Here is a 23,519-nt window from a genome sequence, read left to right on the forward strand (position 1 = left end):
GTAATTACTAAACAACCACAAAATTAAAATTAGAGTAAAGAAATTTGCTGTGACGGGCGTATATTGTGACATTCTTGCACTCTTGTTGAATATAGGCAAGACATTTGCATACATATTTCTTATCGTGAGTGTTGATCTGAAAGATGTTTTCATGCGAGTGAAAACAAACACATTTTAATGAATATGTACAAAGTATTTTGGGCTATACTGATGTCACGCTGTCTGTTAGTTGGTCTGTTGTCCGTCCATCCGTCCACTGTGTCCGTTGAGATTCTTCTGAATCGATTGGAAGCTTTTAATAAAGCAAGCATAAGTTGTTAACCACACCAAGACAACGTGCAGAGCTCATAAACCAGATCACGAAGTTCATTTTAGTTCAGAAATTAAATAGCGTATATTCGTATCATCTCCTTATCTTACCTCGTCAAGACGTCCTACTGAGCGCACTACGCAGATTACTATGTCCAATGTCGATTTTAAGGTCACACTAGTAGGTTTAATGTAAAAAAAATCATTTCGTGTCCGTTCCATATACATCTTAACCTCTTTGAAAATTGTTATTTATTAGTCCTCAATTGCTGTAGAAGACATGACCCGGGTAAGCCTTATTTCACAATTAGAGATCAAAAATAAAGCATTTCAATTTTTTGTTCGACCCGCAGGAAGGATTTCTTACAACTAATATCAACTGTTAACATGCAGAGTGTGTGTCGAAATTAAAGATCACACTTGTCGGGCATAGGTCACAATCAAAACATTTGACATTTTCTATGTCAAAGCGGTATCTTTGGATATTAATCGACTTTAATGATAGCTTTAGCTTTTTCTTTTGAATTGTTAAATTCCAGTGCGGAACATTGAGCCTTAGCATTTAATGAAATCATGACTGAAAGTTTAGAATGCCACGTGAAAACAGGGTTATCTTATCTGAACAAGAAGTATGTAAGAATACAGGAGTAGGGGCTGCTCCAGAAAGTATGTAGACTTTCATAATTAAAACACTTAGTCTAGGGTTTCTTTTAATACATCTTAAAAGAAAATAATTTGTTTTTGTTGGGTTTCACGCCGTGTTTCAACAGTATTTCAGTTGTGTAACTGTGGGCAGTTAACCTAACCAGTGTTCCTGGATTCTGTACTAGTACAAACCTGTCAAAGTTTTGTTTAATTTGTAAAGGAGATTTATGTCCAAAATATGACTACATTGTGTTAAATATCATACTTCAGCATACCTTGGTACGTAAAAGCTATAATTCGTACATAATGTAAAATCTGGTAAATAAGCGCATACGCTTATAATAGTTTTAGTGACACATTTATGCGCCTATTTTTGATATGCACTTATACTTAAGCCAAAACTATGCGCTTATATTTGATATGCGCTTATAGACAAGCCGTGTGCGCCTATTTTTGATAAATTAGGAATATTGACAGTGCTTCAAGTTTGAGAAAACGAAAGTTAAAACATGGTCAACGCAGTGATCTACTTTCTTTTCTTGCATACAGTATTTATACATAATAAAAGCATAATGAACTACATAATTTGCAAATAATGTTCAATCTCTCAGACCATTCAATAATTATTCAACACTAAATAAATGAAATAAAATTAGATTAAAAATTAAATTAAGCATTTTATCCAATGCATACTCTTTTCACAGATTTACAAAAGAATGACAGACTGTTATGAAATCGCAAACAACTTTTCTGGTATTCGAACTTTTACTTCCATTTACTGAAAACATTTTCTATTCAAAAAGCAAGATTATCGTAAACAATTATCGTTTTATCAGACAATAGGCGTTAAAATCTTTTAACACTAACAGGTAAGAACACTTGTCTCCTGTATTTATGATAAACAATTATCACGGTATAATACCGTTGATTACATCTTTTTGCTGCATTTGCTGTTTGTTTACCAGTAATCACACATGCGCCTACTTTCGAGACAAAATCATGGTAAGGTCATGACTTTTGCTTATTATCCCATATGGAATAACGGTAAGGCCGTATGCGCTTACTTTTGATATGCGCTTATATTCGAATATGCGCTTATTTACCAGATTATACAGTATTCTGTTATTTCAGTCCTGTCAATATGATATAATGATATAATGTGCTTCGACATAAATTTCACGCACGAGTAGTTCACGTATGTGGTTATTTTACATTTCAAACCGGTTCATTCCTTCACAAATAACTCAGTAGGCAAGTCAAGACCTCGTGTATAAAAGTACCCACCCTCCTCACCTCAACACTATCTTGAAAGAATATCTGCTTCCGTGTTATATATATTTTCAGCGTCAACACACCAGGTCGTGCCGCCTACTACCACGTTGATATACAGTGCCTTTTTGCGGATAAAGTCAAAGATTTCTGCCAAGAAGTCCCAAGCTTGCAACCAAGTGTATGCTCACTGTGTACTTCGAACAGTAAAAAAGATACTTGATAGTTATTGAATATCAAAAACATTCAATTATGCATCAAGTACAATGTTTGACTGTTTTCACGTGTACTACAGGAAACACGCATGCAACAGTGGACTTATTTACTTTGCTGCAAAATCTCATCATACTAAGAATATCATTTAAAAGACTTCAGTTTCAATTGACAGTCGTGACTTTTGTACTTATCATGGCTAATGTATTCCTATATAAACATAACCAAAAATGTTCAAATAAAAAGTGAAGGGGTAGTATTATTCTTTTTTGGCAGTATTATTCTAACTTAAACAGGAATTGATGTCCGCCCGTTACATGTCAGCTTATAAATAAAAGCATGGTCCACATAAAATGGCATTCCTTTAAATGGAATTTGATACAGCGGCTGTGTCGCAAAGTTCCAAACTCGCTACATAGGTGACTAGAACAGCATTCAAATTTTATCGGTTGAAAATCTTTTACTTATCACTGATGTTAAGAGGGGCATCCTTGGCCGAGTGGTTAATGTCGCTGATTTCAAATCACTTGCCCCTAACGGATATGGGTTCGAGCCTCAGTCGGGGCGTTGAATTCTTCATGTGAGGAAGCCACCCATCTGGCTTACGGAAGGTCAGGTGCCCGCTCATGATGAAATAATGCACAGAGGAGCACCTGGGGTTTTCCTCCATCCGCCATTCAAGCTGGAAAGTCGCCATATTATTATAATTATGCCGGTGCGACGCTAAACCCAACAAAAGCAAACTGATGGTAAGGGCGAGCGTTCTCAAGAGTGAGAGGGGGCCTTGGCCTAAATGGTCGGCTGTTCAGCAGAATTTATCGAAGTGATTATTGAAATTTACCTTTTTTTAGAACAGGATTCAACAACTCTTCGGTCAATTGATCAGCGATCAGCTGGCCGCCGAAATATGAAAAATGCAATGCATTTGTAGGTCAGTACATATGCTATATATAAAAATATATTTGTGGATCATTTTGCTACTTCTAACACCTTGGTCTGTTCATCTGTTGAAATAGATATGACACCCACACAGACTTGTTTCTTTTGTTGAGTGTGCAGGTAAGTGCGGTCATTTGCTTGGATATATAACCATTGCGTGGCACAAGTTGCCCGATCCAATTGAGTCCGTTATACAAATATTGCAATTAAGAATAATTTTATTAATGTATAAAATACAAATGTTATTTGTGCAGAAACAATTTCAGTGTTATAATAATATATTCTCCTGGACTTGCATTCGGTTCATAATTTGGTTACCTTTTAAGATATCATCATGTTGAAAATTTGTTATGCATATAGCCTCGACGTTTTGTAGCTGGATCCAGCTAGCATTTCGATTCCACTTGCATTGTCTACCTACCTGCTTATAGTCATAGCTAAAGCATCATAGCGTTCAACTTGTCTATTTTGTTTCTATGCATTTTATCTACAACCTACCATTTTATGATTCATAATACTTATTGTCATACAAATATATATGCCATGATATGTTATTAATTTTCTGTAATAATATTATAACAATAATGCCAATGCCTTATCCCATTTAATCAGTATTTGTAATTTATCGTCAATGTGACAAGCCACTCTTACTAACATATATGGTTTAAATCTAGGTCACTTCTTATAATGGTTATTACAAAATGTCTCAAAGACTGAGGGAGAGTGTGTCGCTTCTACTATTCCTTTCCTACTAAACTAATCACTAGTTTTTTTAATGTAACTGTCTTAAAATCCAATGAATCTAACATCAATTCAGTGTGAGCTTATCATTTCACGAAATCGTGACTGTAAGTTTATAAAGTCAAAGTTAAATGCATATCTGATGTTCCCAAAGCCAATAGTCAGTACGTATAAGGGCTATACGAGGAGTGGTCAAAAATTTACCGAGTGTGTGCGTGCGTGTGTGTCTGTGTGGGTGAATGCGTGTTTTGTGTCTTTTCAACAGTTTGTCAGTCATAAAAAATGGTGTCTACTTATACCAGTTAACACAATGCCCAACTTTATAGTTCTGCTTCAATGGAATATTAGACAATTACGGATTAAGTCTACGTGGACTGTGGACACCTAAGGCGATAGATTTTTAAAGGGGACCGTCTCAACATAGTTTAATTATATTATGCGCGATATGAAAAAGAGTTTATAACGACAACAGGGTTTGAGTTATTATATCATCACTATGCGGTAGGTGATATAAAATTCTAATGTGCCTGTTTTTAGCTCGGCTTTTCGAAGAAAAAGTAGAGCTATTGCATTCGCTCCGGCGTCGGCGTCTCCGTTGGTTAAAATTTTTGATAAAGTCAAATATCTCTGTTACTGTCAAAGCTATTGACTTAAAACGTAAAATATTTATTTACTATCAAAGTCTACACAAGGAAAAATAATCCCCATAACTCTGATTGAATTTTTACAGAATTATGCCCCTTTCTAATTTAGCATTTTTGGTTATAGTTTTTGATAAAGTCAAATATCTCTGTTACTATCAAAGCTAGTGACTTGAAACTTATAATAGTTATTTACTATCGAAGTCTACACCAGAAAAAATAATCCCCATAACTCTGATTGAATTTTGATAGAATTATGCCCCTTTTAACCTAGAATTTATGGTTAAAGTTTTTGATAAAGTCAAATATCTCTGTTACTATCAAAGCTATTGACTTGAAACTTAAAATACTTATTTACTATCAAAGTCTACACCGGGAGAAACAATCCCTATAACTTTGATTTGAATTTTGACAGAATAATGCCCCCTTTTAAATTAGCATTTTTGGTTAAAGTTTTTGATAAAGTCAAATATCTCTGTTACTATCAAAGCTATTGACTTGAAACTTAAAATACTTATTTACTATCAAAGTCTACACCGGGAGAAACAATCCCTATAACTTTGATTTGAATTTTGACAGAATAATGCCCCCTTTTTAAATTAGAATTTTTGGTTAAAGTTTTTGATAAAGTCAAATATCTCTGTTACTATCAAAGCTATTGACTTTAAACTTAAAATAGTTATTTACTATCAAAGTCTACACCAGGAAAAACAATCCTCATAACTGTGATTTGAATTTTGACAGAGTTATGTCCCTTTTTAACTTAGAAGTTTTGGTAAAAGTTTTTGATAATCTGTTGTTTTTTGTTTTGTTTTTTTGTTTTTTATTTAACGTCGCACCGACACATGATAGTTCATATGGCGACTTTCCAGCTTTAATGGTGGAGGAAGACCCCAGGTTCCCCACCGTGTATTATTTCATCACGAGCAGGCACCTGGGTAGAACCACGGACCTTCCGTAAGCCAGCTGGATGGCTTCCTCACATGAAGAATTCAACGCCCCGAGTGAGGCTCGAACCCACATCGATGAGGAGCAAGTGATTTGAAGTCAGCAGCCGTAACCACTCGGCCACGGAGGCCCCCAAAGGTTTTGATAAAGTCAAATATCAGAGGATGGGAGCAAAATTTAAAGAACTTTACTGTTGAAGTCATAAGGAAAATGACAACAAAGGGAAGAAATTCCCCGAAAAACTCTTAGTCCACTAAAATTATTAACAGGTACAGATATATATAGATGTCAAAATACACATTAACTTTGCAGGTACCATCCATGTTGTACCAAAGAAAAGTGGTCTCGGTTTTTACCTACGGCTAATATTAAAAAAGATACAAAATAACCTATTTCTAGTAACATAAAAGGGAAGTAATTCAATAAAAAATATTGTAAGTGAACAAAAAAAAAGAATCTGCCAAATAAAAACAAGAGCACCGCAATGCAAAGCAACATAAACACAAAACAAAGTCATGTGACCTTTAACCTCTAAGTGTGACCTTTACCTTGAAGCGAGCTATGTGCTCTGCACGTCGTCTCAATGTGGTGAACATTTGTGCCAAGATTTTTTTAAATCCTTTAAGCAGTTTAAGAGTTACACATCGCACTGGAAACAAAGTTATATGACCTTTGACCCCTAAGACGGACACACAGACAGACAGACGGTCAGACGAACACCACAATACGTTCCTTCGGGCGTATAATAACAACAAAGGAATGGAGACGCAAGATATTACGTTTTCTACATTTTTCACAATGTTTTACCTGCTGACCTACATTTTGATCCCAGCTAACCCAGTTAAGATTTATTTTCATTTCGGACGATGACGACGATGGAATAAGGATACATTGCGAACAGATAAGCTCATCTTTTCAACTTTGTAACTTATAATATTGAAGAACCTTTCGGGAAAGTGTTATGACGCTAGATCAAATACTTTTTGCGATATGCATAACAAAACACTTCTCTGGCGAACAGACAGACAGACAAATCCAAATCTTATCCTGTGCGGTAACATAATAAGCCAGACCTTACCATCATTATTGGAATGTTTTCCTACCACACCTAAATTAAAGTTATCATGTTGGGACGGTCCCCTTGAAAAATCGTCTTAGGTGTTCACAGTCCACGTAGACTTAATTCGTAAATGTCTATTACGCTGTAGACATATGACGTTAGGAAGATAAATCACCATCTGCTCAATATGTATAAAATTCCCATTTACCGAACTGCTCCTTTTAGGCGAGAAATGCGCGATTTGAAGTGCGTTAGTATATTTTCCTATTAGTGACCATATTTTATATAGTAAACCTAGAGGAAGTACAGTGGGATTTTCCTTATGGCCTGGTATAAATGGGTGTATTGCCTCAAGTTAACATCGTTTGGTATTTCAAAAATATTTTGACGTCTTATTTTCTTAGTTCTTGATAAACAAGGATAATATGTAACTCCCTGCTTTTTCATTTATAAGAAGTGTATTATGATTTGCATTAGCTGTGAAAAGCATGATTATGCAGATGAAAACAAACATGTGTTCAATATATGTGCATTTGAACTCAAAAGGAACTACCTATCGTTTGACTTTTCTCTTGGTAGTATGACGAGAAAGTGAGAAGTGGACAAATAGCAATAATAGTAAACTTTTCTTACATGTAGCATATACAGTTTGGTATACTGCTTAATGAAATTAATCATTAAAAGAAAATATGATGTAATTCTGGATCGTCCCTCGTTCGTACTATATAACAGTCTGTTCCTTATCTGTCTCCCTTTTATACACTGCCTCACGTGACCATCTGCGGTATTAGAAACTTCATAATCGTACAAGCGTAATACAAAGTGTACAAGATGATAAAATTATGTGTAGTATTAGTTTTATGTTTTATGCCATACCGTATAGCTATCCGGTTGCATTACGCAGACTGTGGTGCGTATTGTATTTTAAATCATACAAATCTATTAAACAATGTTGAAGGTTTTCGTTATATATATTCAAGTATTTATAGTAGTTTTCGTCATGTGCTTCTGACAGTTCAAACGTAGATAATTGAAATACGCAAGAAGCAGATTTATTAAATTATTTTATCTGATCTTCATCATTCATGAAACCTTTCACTTTGGAATTAAAGGTTCATCTGCAACAGTGCACTCAGTCTTTCTGGAGCCGTGTGAAATACATCATGTACATGGTATACAAGAATGTATCATTTACGAACAACACAACTATACCGCTACGATCAATTTTACAGCTAGTAAGTTTGATATTATTAAAAGATCTGATCTTTCCAACGCAATGTGATGAAAAATTAAATGGGATATTGTATTTTGCTAAAATTTTGACGAGGATATAATATTCAGTAGCGTGGTAAGGTACATTATTATATTGTAATATTTACAGTCCAAATCTGTTAGATGATTTCGATTAAATTCACGGGCCCTAATGACGAATTATTATAAGCCTCACAACATTCAATAAAGTTCGTCATGTCTGATATTTACATACTGTAAACTGCGATCGTAGGACTGTTGCTATTCTAACAACCATCACTGTAGTTTCACCGACATAACTTAAATCGAATGACTTTTTGTGAGACTTGATCAATTTAAAACTGTACAAATGGGAGTGACAACAAAACTGTTAATTCAAGCTTAGATATAGTTTCTGTTTGAGAATTTTCTGTCTATTAAGAATAACTCCACATACTTTAAACACGTCCATATGTCTAATACTCAAATGAAAGTTACTTTACAGAGATTTATCAAAATCAAAATTTGACTGTTTTGTAGTTTAAACGAACTGGGAGTCATTTATGTCAATCGAAACAGCTACTTTAAATATATTGTCTGCACGCACAATTACTATCTCTTATATGTTCTTCGTTGCAGCGGTCAATCACGATAAGGCATTCAATTTTGCGAGCGGTGACGTAACAGGTACAGGAAATCTTGAGCTATGGACGTTTTCACCAAATGACGCTTGCAGTCGTGACGTAAAGTGCCCAATACAAGCTGGTCTGGCACAGATCTATACAGCTACTGTTACTGTCCCAATAACGAATCCGGTATGATTACAGGCTGCCGCCTTATACACTTCACAACGTTTATAACCTCTATACTTCTTTTTCTTTGTTGATATCTTTACTAAATAATTACCTTATTCAACTAAAATTGGAAATTTATGTATAATGATTGTTTTTATTTTTCTGAAATGTGAAAGTAGCAATTGCACGTAGATTCATTGAGTCGTTAACAGTAAGGTTACCCGAAATTCAAAATTCATATAATCAGTAAATCCCTAGTAACTGCAGTAAGAACTGTTGTGTGGTATTGATGTAACTCGAATACCATTATATACTCATTTATAGAACATATATCAATATTTTCTTAATCAACGTGTTAATTTCATACTTGGAGGGAGATGGCATCATATTTATGGATGCCGTGGAGTTAATAAGTGCATTTACTTCTATAAATACTTTTTTCCCCAACCAGTCAAAAAACGTTTACTATTTTATAAGATAAAATGAAAATGTCAACAAATGTTCACTCGTTTTTATGCGAATTTATATTGCCACCCTAAGGTCAGGTAACATCTTCTCTGCAAATTCTGTGCATACTTCTCGATACAAATGTGATTGTAGGGATAATACACGTGTTTTTTGTGTATTTATAATTTAATGTCTGCAGAATCCCGCGGAGATGTTCGGTCTTGGTCACAGATATATCCCAAGGGCTTATATGTTGATACACACACCAAACGAGTATTGTCGATGTTCTTGCATAAAAACACTACACGATGATTAAATGAACTGCTTTCATATGTTATGACTTTACGATTCCTGTACATTTTTTAATTACCATTCTGTTGTTCTTGGAAACGGTAAACATTTTTAAATATTCACAACCATGACCCTGAAATTAACAACAATGAAGGTTTTTAAACGAAGTTTTTATCTCTTGTTATTACAAACATGATTTACTAATATTCCATTAAATACCTATAAACATGGTTAACAGGAACACAGTTTCAATGATAATAACTATATATTTTGAGTACGAACGTAGTGTCAAGCTTTCAATTATCTAAATTCTTCGAGAAATTAAGTAAAAACATACCGACTGTAATCATTAATATTATTCATAAAAACACGCGATTCTTATACATCGACAAAAAGGGGGAGTAAACAACTGTAACAAGGGGAGAAGCGAGTAGGTACATATAGGAGGCAGTGAGTTTGGGGTTGGTAACTGATACATCAAGACATACTATGGATTAGATTGCATCTTTTATGCTACAAGAAGAGGTTTTTATGGAAGAAACAACACTAGATCAGATGTCAATCTACACAGAAATACATATACGTCCCTGAGAAAGCATTTCAAAAATAAAACTCATGTATTAATAGCACGTGAATTGCTTTGTTTGCACACGATATTTTTTCCCGTTAATACATGGGCGGATCCAGTGAAAAAGGTAGTTTTTTATGCATGATTAGCTACTAATGTACTGGCGGACACCAGTATCTCTTATTCTTCAAAATAACACATCATCCTACACAAGAATCAAACACACAAAGTTGCACTCATTACATCATTTTGTAACTTTTGTTACTTTATTGTAATTTTCACGACCCAATGAATTTACTTCGAATTTTATCGCTTTTATGTTTTATTTGGACCAAATAATCATCGAATAGTTTGGTCAATTTTTGAAACATTTAAACATCAACCGCGGAGTTTCATCAGTTAAGTATGTTTTTAGTGACTGAACCCTCTGCAGTTAATCGCTACGCTTTCTTATTTGATGGTGCGATGACTAATAAAGTGTAAGACTCCATGATGCTTTTCTCCTAACTCCTATATATAACGGACGGAGTTGAATTTTGTCTTGCAGCTTTCTTAGTCGTGCCCTTAAAAGTTAAGCTCTTGGTGCTCTGACTTCAGACAAGTTGTTGAGTACATTGGTGTAATTATACCTTAGATTTACCTTTATTTTATGTTTTACTTAATTAATCTGGTATTTTTAGCTAATGTTAGAGCCTTTCTCAGGGGGGATTTTATTTACATTGTCTTGTCTAACTTGTTGAAAATAGGGTACGTGCGAGGTTGGCATGCCCTAAACGCGTTTAAACCCCCAGTTTCCTTTATATAGGTTACTGACCGTTCCAAGGCGGTGCTCTTATTTTCAGTTGGTTTTCTGTCTGTCTTGTGTTGTCTGTTGCGTATGTTGTCTTGTTTGATGTAAACGTTTTTCCGCCTCCTCACTACCCCCTATCGCCCCCATCCTTTCCCCTTGCATTTGCGCTCCCCCGTTTTTGTTTTGGCATTCCCTCCCCCTTTACTATGAGTTAGTTTTCGTGACCCCTCCCCACCCCCTTTATTTTATCTGCCGGAATCCTAAGGCGGTACACGATTGTTTTTTTCCTGCTTATAGGTGTGCGTTTGTGTACTTGTGAGTTTAAAGCGCGATCCTACTGTGTTCTTGTATCTTACTTGTCTGTTTTCCTATGTTAGGTAGTAGGGTGCGGTAGTGTGTTTATCTTTGGTACATGACTGTCTGCTATTGTGGTTTACGTTGTAGTGTAACTGTGATTAAGGAACGTAGCAATCCCTTTGTATATTCATCCCTGTTCTTCTTTTCCTTTCAATCTCCGCCCCCACCCCCATCACCCCCTTACCACTACCTCCCCCTATATCTGTATTTGGCATAAATTTATATGTACTTGTTTGATTTTTGAAGCAACCCGTCTGTAATATGTTTTCATTTCAGCTTCTTTTTGTTGTGGACCTGCTTTGCAAATGCGTGGCTCTGAGGCTTTATTTTTGGTGCTTTGTTTTTCCAAGAAGTCTGCCCTTGCCTTATCTTTAGTTTTATTATTATTATTATACCAGATTTATATAGCACCCTTTTCATGATAAATACGTTCAAAGGCGCTCTACATATAGCAAATGCAGCCACACAGGGCGCGAAATTCAGCCTCTACTAGTTTTTTTAGATACCGGGGTACAGACTTGTCCTGCTAACTTAGCTTAGCTCTTTGCGAATAGACAGTCTGGTTTTTTAACGTGCCCGGTGTATAGCACCGATACACGCTAAGCCGTCTTTCCTGGGAAGAACCAGTACAGGCTTTTAAGTTAGGTGGGAGACACTCAAGAGCATCTCAGAAATTTCCAGTGTCTGGACCGGGATTCGAAACCCGAACCTCTGGACTGACAGTCAAGCGTGTTACCACTAGACCACGGCCCACCTAGTTTTGTTTTTAAAGATCTGCTACATAGATTGCACCACTATTTTCATTGATTTTAGAATTGAAGATTTCATCAGAATACCGGCTGAAGAGTAGTTCTTGGTAACTTGTTTAGATTATTACTAATGCTAGGGAACCTTCAATGTTGAAATTATAACAGATTAATTCTATTGGAATAGTGTGAATTTAACTCTATTACATTACAGTCACTATAATGGTATTCTAAATGTCTTATCATGCATAATTAGTAAAATATCAAACAACAACAACATTTGTGTACTAATGTTGGCATATACATGCCTTTGGCTAATGGACAGTATACAAAAGTATTTAAATACTTTTGCGTAAAATGCGTAAAAATACACATTCACATTTCAAACCCGTAACACATATACTTTCTTTATAAATTAATACATATTCAACTGAACCTTTTTCTAAAAAGATAACAACAATTTATCAAACATTCTCATATTTGGCCACGATGATTTTAAAAAATACTCAACACGTACGTGTTTATATTAAGGACGAGTCTATAATGCATAACACTCAGATTCTACAACACAATTACAATTTTATACCAAGCTATACTACTGTATCTTTCAGTTCAAATAACTGTACAATGAGAATATATTCTAAAACAACTGAATAATTTTAGTCAGTATCTACATTTTTGAGATACGGTTTAAACAATACCGTTTTAAATCTTGAATAATATTCTAGTGTCGGCATATTTGTTATACTACCATGCCAAAAAAGTTCGGATCAAAGGAGTTTTCGGATTAGAAAGTTTTCCATTTTAGACTAAAAATTATGCTCTTTGTTATAAGACGTGCATAATCATCTCCTTGTGAACAGGTTAATAAAACATAATTAAACTATAAGCAACATGTAGATTGGTTTAGTGTGATGTAAAATTGTAAACTGAGTCAAGCGTCAAAAATGAACAATATTTCAATCAAAACCATTGATAATCATGATAAGGGTTCGGATTAATGGGGTAAATTTCAAAGAAATTTGCCATAAAAATCTCAAATGTTTGTTCAGCTTTCAGAGATTTCACTTTACATGCGTATGTTTACAATAGACAATGAATACTATTATCGGGACTAAACATTCTTTCGGTTTAGAGAGGTTTTCAGATTAGAGGGGTTCGGATTAGGCAGGTTCAGCTGTACTATTATCCGTTAGACTATCAAAAACCTCACTTTCCTTCATTTGTTGATAGTTAACCAAGAGCTGTTCGTGAGTCCTTCCCTTTGAAAAGGGAGTATGTTGATACATTATGTAATGTGTTATAGGAAACTCCTTGTCCGTCCATTCCAAAATTGTCATTATAGAAATAAAATCAATTTTTCTTAGATTTGTTATCAAATAATAAGCTAAACTAATCAAATGCCTTACTATTTAGTCAGTGGTAAATGCATTTTCCTTGCTCAAAACGACCTTTTATCATAACCAGATCATACTCATTACGTATTGTAATAAGTCTGAACACATTTATCTTGTGATTTTCTTAGTACACACTGACATAGCAATGTAATTATTTTGCGGTATATTTGTGAATCTATCTAACCGTAAGTTTGCAACATAATCCTTCCATTCTTTTGTTCAACAGTTTAAGATGATGTAGTTGAAAATATTTCTATGCACTTACTAAACAACTGGGATGATCATGACCATGATTTTGAAAGGTCTTGATCAAATATTTTAGTAAACTGTATTCTATGGTACTGTTTGATAATCACTATTATCATTTTAACTGTGAACAGGACTTAAGAAAACCAAATATACAGACATCGAAAGTGGATAGTATAGACATTTAATGTAGAAAATTACTTAATCTGTAAAATTATATTGCGAAACTATAATGATGCAACTCTAACTGGTAAGTAGTTTCGATCAATTTATTACTGGCAGTTTAAGGCGACCGTGACACTATTCATCATTTTTTCTTTACTTGCAGCTTTCTTCTTTGCAATACAAGAAGATATTGGCTTCATACAATCCGAATAGCAAACATAAGCCTTGTCATGGATTAAATCTACATTACATTATATGAATATTGGTATCATATGTATATTGATATGCGTATATGATTACGTACATCTAGGAGATTTTTGATGCAGCAAGAATTTAGTAGCAGTGCATGCATTTGAACTTTACAAATCTGTTTACTGTGTAACATTAGATTTTTTCTACGATACAGCATTGCGTTGCGACAGCTTTACATTAATAAGCTTATCTACATTTGCTAGTTAAGTACAATATTATTTTGTTTCAGAAACGAATGGCTGCAAAATGGCAAGTAAAGACTGAAAATGACCGTTTTGGTACTGCACCTGATATCATATGTTTTGTATTTCCAGTCAAAATTGTATAAGAAATAAAATTATATGAATTCTCACAAGTTTTACGTTTCTGAGTATAACAAAATAAAATTATTGATCATCGCTACTGTAACAATCAAAGTACTGAAAGTACAGAAAGGCTGGCTACCACAAAACGGAATGAAAACGTTAACTGTGCGGGAAAGATGTTTGCAAAATCTGAAATATTATGGGTTTTCCATATCAAACTAATGTGAGCACTAATGTGTTGACAGGAATCATCTACTTAACTTGAGAAGGATATTACAGACTATAGATTTAAAAAAAAACGTAGTGTTTGCTTCGTTGGAGATAACACAATGACTAGGACAAACAGCAACTAATTAATATCTAACAGGAGAGACCAGGTTCAGAGAACGCAGCCCAATCAAACTGCAACCCTATAGCAGTGTATGTATGGATGTGTACACAAACATATGTATAAAAATAAAACTTATGGATTACGGGGATAAAATGAACAATGAAAGGATCATAGTCGGGCACCGTGTTGTAATTGTCAGAAGCAAACACAACCGGTTAATACTTCGTTTTAACCTTATCCTTGATCCCCATCATGGTTCTAAATTAAAGTCAACACTTAAATGCCAAATTGAGTCTTGACTTGAATATAGACTTTATCTTATCTGAGGACCATACGCCGCTTTTCATGAAATTGCAAACTGTTTTAAATTATATTCTGCTACTTATAACATTTGTAAATGTTGATTTCTGATAAACCCGGGGCTAGAGGGTGTGGAAGGTAGCTTGCATTTCCACTACCGTCCGTGAAGAGGCTCAATCAAACCGGGCCTGCAATATTTTCGTTTATGTCGAGTTAAGCGACCCCTGATTCTCCACTTTAAAAAATGAATCGCATGTATTTTGTTTAATTTGTAAAAACGTGCTTTTTTTTTTTTTTTTTTTTTTAAAGGATCATATTAATAAACATGAAGCAGTCACATGTTAAGAACATAACCCAGTGAAATCGCTTACAATGTACAGAATCCTGTTCGTGTGTCTTTAATTCTCGTCTCAAAATCACGCATGTCACTTTGTCCGAAAACATAATTATATACATGTAAGACTGAACAAATCTCGCGAAGTTTTGAGTCGATAATTAGAATTCTAGGGAAATTTTGATGAGTTTTCACCATATCTCTGTTATTAAAGAAAGAATTTGATAAAAACTTTAAAAAGTTGTTCCACATCATCACAAGGGCCATACCTATTGCACCAATATGTCATGAATTATGCCCCCATTTAACTTAGAATTTCAGTTTAATTTTGATTTTTTTCATCAAATCTCAGTTGTAACTAAATGGATTTATCCGCATTGTAGTCATTAAACACTCAATTGGCAGCTCCAGCTTCCTCATATGTGCCCCAATTTCACTATCCAGCATCGAAATAGGCAAGTGCGCTGTCTCCCGTGTCTTTTTTCAGGCCCCCAGTGTAGGGTAACCCCATTTATTTCCATCGTAATTGGCGTGATAGAGATCGAGGAGCATCCTCCTACCAGCCTTACTAATACCACAATTTTACAATAACGTATCGTTTAGAGTAGAGTAAGGGTACTTCTGCACACTAGTTATTTACACTGAGCATTTGAGAGTAATATAACAATTATTTTTCAATAAAACTATTTATCTTATATCGTTCCTAACTATAGGAAAATAAATCTATGTAATCAATACGAAACAAATAATTCGCTGTTATATCACTGACTTGTCCGAAAGGCCGAAAGCTGACAAGCGATGAAAAACGAAATATAACTGTATCAGTATTGAAAGTTTTAGAGTTGCGTCCCTTCCATAGCAAAACGTATAAGTGATATATTGTATCGTTCACATCACTAATGTTTAAGAGAGTCTGCAACAGTCTTATCCTTGTTTTTACATTTATACTCAATTTGATCTTTTATAAAGTTAAACAAATTTCTAAAAAAAGTATACATTGGCTGTCGTATATTATTATGTTCACATTTATTTCGGTATTTCCAAATGGCCCATTTTGTTTCAAAGATTACAGTGTTAATCAATCTGTTGGTGTCAGAGTAAACTATTCAAAATGGCCAAAAAGAACAGCAGATTTACAATTGAAAGTATTATTATTTAGTTTATGTTCAATTTATTCCAGATGTTTCTTACAACGTCGCATTCCCAAAATAAATGGACTAAGGTTTCTCTGCTTAACTTACATATACAACATGTCCCATCAGACAGATTCATGACAAAGTTTGTGTTCAGTAAAAACAACATTGTGAACAAATTTTCATTGAAATTGTATTGCTTTACAGGAGGAAAATGAGTTTTGATTTTGGGCCCATATATTTCTCCATGGTAACGTTATGCTAAGTGCAGTGCATTCTCCCACTTAAGCTCAACTTAAATCTGCCTGCCTTTTTAATCCAGACTTGAGATATTTGTTTCAATTTAATGTTTTCAGGCTTTATTACGGTTCTTGACCTTGTTTTTAATACATTGCCTTCTAAGTAAATAGGATTTTTTTCCGGATTATATTCCTGCTTTTTAAAGTATTTATATATATATTTGGAATATTTGATTTGATAATTTGCCATTCAGCAATCCAGTTCCGCCTATCTTTTAATATATGTAATAAATTATCTGTACTTATAAAATTATTACGATCAGAATCCCAAATATCTTTTAAACACATTATATTACTTTTGATGTAAGAGATGAAAAATGAAGGTTATCAAGTTGGATTCAGTGTTGTTATATTTTCTGGTCCTTTGGGATCACGAACTGATTCGTTCCTCGATCAGTCGTCGCCCGCGGTAAATACAAATCGCAATCAAAGCAAGCGTGATCATGTAATTGTTTATCATTTTCTATGAAATCGCATTTTGATCCAACACGTGCATTCATATCACCAAAACAATACACCTGTCCCTTCTCTGAAAATACCTTATATCTGTCTCTATTTTACGGAACACGTCAAATTCATATACTTGATGAATAAGCGAATTTTCAGGTGCTACATAGGTTATACATAAATATATATAATCCGTATTCTGAAAATATGTTCTGGCAAGTTTTAACCACAAAACAGAATCACATCATTTCTCACCAGCTTGACTCCTTACTGACTGAACTTTTACATACACCAGTAATCCGCCAGTATTCTTCCTCGCTCGTCTGTTTTGGTATTTTCGAAAGAAAGAATGAAAAAATGTATAACCATTTAAGTCGAGTTTAGATTTTTCCCGTCTAAGTTTCACTCAGAAAGATCAGATCGTTATTTTCAATAAAATCGGTGAAATCAGTACATGATCGCTTTTGCTAAGATAAGCCTTAAATATTCCTCGAAACGCACCACTTTAATGTACTCACTCCGCTGGCTTACTTCTTTCCCCCATCCTCGCCCTCTCTATACAACCGGCCGTCAATAAAAAGTTATCTACCTGAATGTAAGCTTCTTTTCCATGCTTCCGAGCATGCAGCCTAATAGGCACAAGACGTCGTCTTGTGGACATCACTTCCGCAGGGAGTTGCTGCCATAAGGCCTTTCTAGTTTGCTCGCACTAAGTTTTACTCTTTCTCTGTCCGGGTAATATGCAAACTTTAACAAGTCGTATTTTCGAGTTATCGAACTTTCCAAAGCGATGGGCACAGTGTAGTTTGATGCTTAATTTAGCATCCTCTATTTCTAATTTACTCTCTATTAGATCCAGGACTTTTTCCACACAATCTGTATCGTTTTCTCCCCGTGCTTCCGGAATCCCCAAAAAGGGTAAAGTATCACGCATATTTCTGCAATATCAGGTCCGTATTGTCCGCTTTCATAGTCCGTTCTTGTTCGGACTGTTGTTTCTCTAGCACTTTGAAATTGGACAATAATAAGTCAATCATCTTCTGTTTGCTACAGATATCCTCCATGTACGACAAATCGTACTCCCGGATGCGCTCCAGCTCGGTTAGTTTAGTTTCCATGTAGTTTACCTTTTGATCTACGTTATCAAGGCGATCCATTAGTTTTAATAGTGTCTAACTGGGTTAATTTCTTGCCTATTCTATCAAGCCTTTGTATCAATGACGAGAACTGATCAGTATTCACTCCATTCGTAGTGTGGTCGTAGCAATAGGCCACTTTTACATATTTTGTGAATTTGGAGAACCACTGTTCATTGCTTGTAAATAAGAAAATGACTGTAAGTTAACGAAATTTTGACTTGAAATAGACTATCCCACAGATAAAAATAAATTTGTTTGCATAATGTACCAGTCTATACAAATGAGATTGAACAAGCAGACTGACGTCATGCCAAGCTGATAAAGAAACGCGCAGTAAGTTTGAATATGTAATTAGCAACGCCTTTAAAGCATCTGTTTTACTTTCAAATATTTTTCTCTTAAAATGAAACATGATTATAAAACGGCGGAAATATAGATTTTTTGAACTAGGCAAGTTTGACGATCTTTAAGATAAAAACATGGTATAACTGATAAACAATGACGGAACTATTTGAATTGCGCATGAACTAATTTTATGTTGTCAGTCTCAGCACCTGGCTGATCTTTGTGATCTGTTTATCAAAGAGTTTTGGCATTTATTTACGTTCCACTAGGGATATTTTTACTGTATAATTCTGTATAAAGGCGAAAGACTCCAGGGCACCTCCAAACAGTTTATCATGCATCCATTTTTACAACAGTAAATGTATTATGACTCAACATGGAATTCAACAGATTAAAGTGCTAATGGTCTTTGATTACAATGACGTCCAACTCCCCGTCAGATTGAAAAAAAATCATGCAGCCATAAGGCATTAATCCATAATGTCTGTAGATCAGAAAATAAGACTTAAACACTTTTTATGTTAGTTTACGACAACGAGGTTTCAAAGTTCGTCTGGGACTGTTTCAGATCCAGGAAGGACAACTTTGGTGTGCCAGCTTTGAAGAAACTTACAGCACAGGAAATAGTGAAGCTGATATACTAAACCATCAGTTTTCATTCATGTTCAGTATCTAAAATCAATCGCGAGTATACACTTCTAGAGGTTGTTACAACAAGTGTAGAAGAAGAAGAAAATGAATTATTATAATAATGATGATGATTATATTGATGAGTGAGTTGCTCAAAACTTTATCCAACGAATAAACTTCCAGTAGATAACTTGTTCTGTATCTGTACATTATGTGTTTATGAAAATTGACTGAAATAGTTAATAACAGTCTTCCAGATTCAACTGAGTATTTCTATAGAAAAGATTTCAAACGTTTGCTAGTGGACACCTTAACTATAGATAAAGTGTTACGCAACACTTAAGGTACATTCTATAGCCAAAATATCGACATTTTAGTGCTTGTCTTTACAACCATTTTGCGAAGTTTTACTGAAGAATTTCATAATTTGATGAATGAAATGCCTATTGAAAATGATTAAGCTCTGCTTTGAAGTATATATCTTGAAAAACAAATGCCAACTTGAACCCGAAAATCCGGACAAAAAGCAGAAAAAAAAATATTAAGTTGGTCATATTTTTTCAAAATTGACAGCTGCTACATTCAAGCATTATTTTGCGTAAAATTGTGACCAAAATTTACCTAGATAATATATCTACTTTCTGCGAGCAATCAACTTTTAAATAATTTTGATGAAAGTGCCTTTTAGAGTCGATAATTTCAGATAATTTTTATTTTCTCTTTTTTTCATGCAAACATCATCATTTCACAACTAATTTGAAATAAACATGCGTATCTATGACAAAAATCCATAATATCATTACAAGGGCAATACACATAAAAGTCAGATGTGTCAATTTTATTTTTAGAAACGGTTGCAGTCACAAAGTAATTGACAGAATAAAATGTAAATTTCAGCATATTTTTTCACACAAAAATGTGTTAGTGCGTAGAAATGTGATCAGGCTGAGCACATGGTCTTATGGATTTCATAATTTTTGGCGCTTAACCTGAAAACAGTTAAAGCACAGGATTCACAAACATTAAATTTATGCTTAAATACGATACATTATGCATATAATTATAATTCACGATAATATCGCATATGAAAGTAACTGACATAAATTTGGACTATTTCCTCCGGAAGTTTACATGACTGTGCTGTCAAAAGGCCTCCCTCGTGTTACATATTTTGACCGGTCGAGTTGTTTTGGGACTAGGAACAATGGTAAGTGCAAAGTTATATAGATTTATATAAATTAATTATTTTTGCAACGATTACACAAAGTAAGGTTGATAATCAGTCGACTCTATTTCAAGATCTGAGAATGATTTGCCTATTTTTGGGCGGAGAACATAGCATATGCATACTTGTATCACTGCCACCATAGATTATCATTAGATCCACTGGTAGATCTAGATGCAGAATTATCGCATTGTTTCATAGATAGTGAATCGATCAGAATAGACAGAATAGATCATTGTCATAGAAAAAAACGTTGATGTACTTTTTGCATTCGAATTGACATAATTTGAACACAGACTCTGCATTTATGCCATAAAACATGTCTGACTGGACGTGATGGATCATCCGGGAAAAACCATCAAGATTTCTAAAGTAACATAAATTAGAATCAAGGTCTACTGTGCATTTAATCCGTCATGTGTTTGTTTCAGATGAATGAATACCTGCACCATGGAAACAATGTCATTTGCAAACTGTTCGAATCTGTGCTGGGCGTTCATATTGACATTTCTTGTTCAACAGGAATACATGATGCCGACCAACAGTACAGCTAGGTAAATGTCAATATTCTATATATATTCTACAATAATTTCGTAAAAAAAATTAACAATGTCTGTAAGTAAGCCAAAGAAAGGACACCTCTGCATAGCTGACAAGGTCAAGGGTCTGAATGAAGCATGATCATGCACCAAAATATCAACAAATTTATACATTTATACAATGAGATGAAATAGCATACAGTAGGCCTGTATTACAGCAAGATGTGATTAATAAATAGTATCATAATTAATTATTTTACATGGCATGCATGAATTGTTCAACTTCATAAATCAACTGTGCTGTAGACCTACAGAATCAGCATAAAGAAATATTCCATATATAATGCTGATTTCCTTATATGGGTAGTTTTCAAAATAATGAAGCTTTTTCTTCTTTTTCACCTTACTTTAATTCAGTTCAGTTTTAGAATGTGTTTTGGGACAAATCATATCCAATTTGATCAATGTATTCAAGAAATATGTGCAATTTCAGCTGAATGGCTAAAGCATTTTTAAAGTTATGTTAAATTATATAGCTAATTTTGTCCCCTCTGCATCAGAAGTGTGACATTGTGCAAAAAGGATAGCTTTTAACTATGTTTTACTTTTTCAAACCAAACTTAATTGTCACAACTGTGGCTGTTCTTATGTAATCTAAACTCTGCACATTTAAAACAAAATATTTCTTTTCATTAACTACATCTTATTCTTACCAATCGTTCATGTCTTGTGATGGAAGCCCCTTCATAAAAAATAGTGATAAATTTAAAAGTTGAACACTACAATTTCATAACCCCAATACTTTTCATAAGTTATAATGTTTTTCTAAGATCTTTATCCTTACAGCTTTGAAGACACCTTATGATTTTATTCTTTTATAAATCAACTTTCTTAGAATTTTCATATATGTCTATACAATACACCCAAAAATGTCCTTTGTAAGTATTCTTTATATAAAATGGGTTTTTACTTTATTTCCTTATAAATGAAAGTTACAATGGATACAAAAGCAGCTTTCAACTTCACATATTAAGGCAAAGTGATGTCCCCTGTGCACCCATTTTTGACATTCATCAATTATCATAGCATTTATACTGTAATATGTTGTGGCAGTTCTATATTCTTAGCAGTATGTAAGTTAAATGCAGGCATTACTTGAAAATTAAGCATTATATAAGAATCCCAGGACAATTAAAATGTTATTTTTTGGCATGTTCCTCAAGTTGGATATTTTCAGGTTTAAAAGGGGAAACATCAATTTTAATTAAAGTCTACCTGCATATGTAAATATTCAGTAGCAAGTATTGTGTAGCTGAAAGAACTATAGAACTATGAACAGCAGACATCAAAAAGGCACAGGATAGTTTAGAGCTGCATTTATTAAATTATTTTATGTAACTACTATTTATCAGTTCAAATGAAACTTGGCACATCAGCATGAAGTGGACAGGCACATATTGTCAGGACTATCAAATTTAATTATTGTCATATCATAGCTTCCTTCGTACCTTTTGCATTAAAACTCTCTTTCTGCAGATTCCATCATATTCAAATGGATCGTAGTATACTTCATGGCCAAGCAGCAGAATTATATACAATACTATAGTGGATTTTACATATGATGACAGTTTTCTAAAGTTATGGTCCTTTTAGAATCTTGAATTAAATGAAACAGTCAGTTTCTTTTCTTTTGTTCTTTATGTATTCAGCTCCTCCCTCACTTTCTATCCAATACCCTTGAAACTAGTAAAACACTTTTACCTTAAATGTAAATGCCTTTATCTATTTTAGCCTAAAATCTAAATTTGGAGTGTTATGCCCCTTTTTATATTATAAAACCCTTGCTCGAAGGTCAAGGTCACACTTAGAGGTCAATGGTTAATAGAGTCTGTTTGGTGTCTGGTCAATAACTCTGCGATCCATGAAGGGACTTTTAGATAACTTGGCATAAATGTTCACCATAATGAAACGAGGTGTCATGCCCAAGACCAAGACCCCTAGCTCTAAGGACACACTTAGAGGCCAAAGGTCAAATACAAAAATGAGTTTGTCCGGAGCATTTCTTGTTCATGCATGGAGGGATTTTGATGTACAATGGCAAACATGTTCATCATCATGAGATGGTGCGTCATGAGTAAGAACCAGGCTCCTAATCCTTTGCTGTTACTATAAATAGCTATTACTGTAAATTTCTATTCTATTAACCCTTATCATGCTGAACATGATTTATTCTGTCTTTGTGACCAGAACATCCATGCAGTCTGATGATGATCAGCACTGTTCGGGATTCAATCAGTATTTTTTTGGTAAGCATCCCATTTAACTGTTAATAGTACTGTCCAAATTGAAAAATGGACAAGTTCATTATAGAAATTCAGCATGGTAAGGGTTAATATTAGCCCTAGGAGAAAATCGAGCCTACTTTTTTGTAGTACAACACGCAT

At 34.3% G+C, this 23,519-nt stretch overlaps 1 protein-coding gene across 1 annotated transcript; it reads left to right on the forward strand.

Annotated features, from left to right (window-relative positions):
• The first annotated feature begins 7,541 nt into the window (after positions 1 to 7,541).
• LOC128555143 (putative protein heh-1) lies at positions 7,542 to 14,403 on the forward strand. Its single transcript, XM_053536659.1, has 4 exons — positions 7,542 to 7,675; positions 7,878 to 8,000; positions 8,635 to 8,810; positions 14,278 to 14,403. The coding sequence occupies exons 1-4, from the start codon at positions 7,597 to 7,599 to the stop codon at positions 14,374 to 14,376; spliced, it is 477 nt and encodes a 158-aa protein (XP_053392634.1). The 5' UTR covers positions 7,542 to 7,596; the 3' UTR covers positions 14,377 to 14,403.
• The last annotated feature ends 9,116 nt before the right edge of the window (positions 14,404 to 23,519 follow it).

The sequence above is a fragment of the Mercenaria mercenaria genome, chromosome 1 (genome assembly GCF_021730395.1).
Source record: "Mercenaria mercenaria strain notata chromosome 1, MADL_Memer_1, whole genome shotgun sequence".
NCBI classification, from domain to species: Eukaryota; Metazoa; Mollusca; class Bivalvia; order Venerida; family Veneridae; genus Mercenaria; species Mercenaria mercenaria.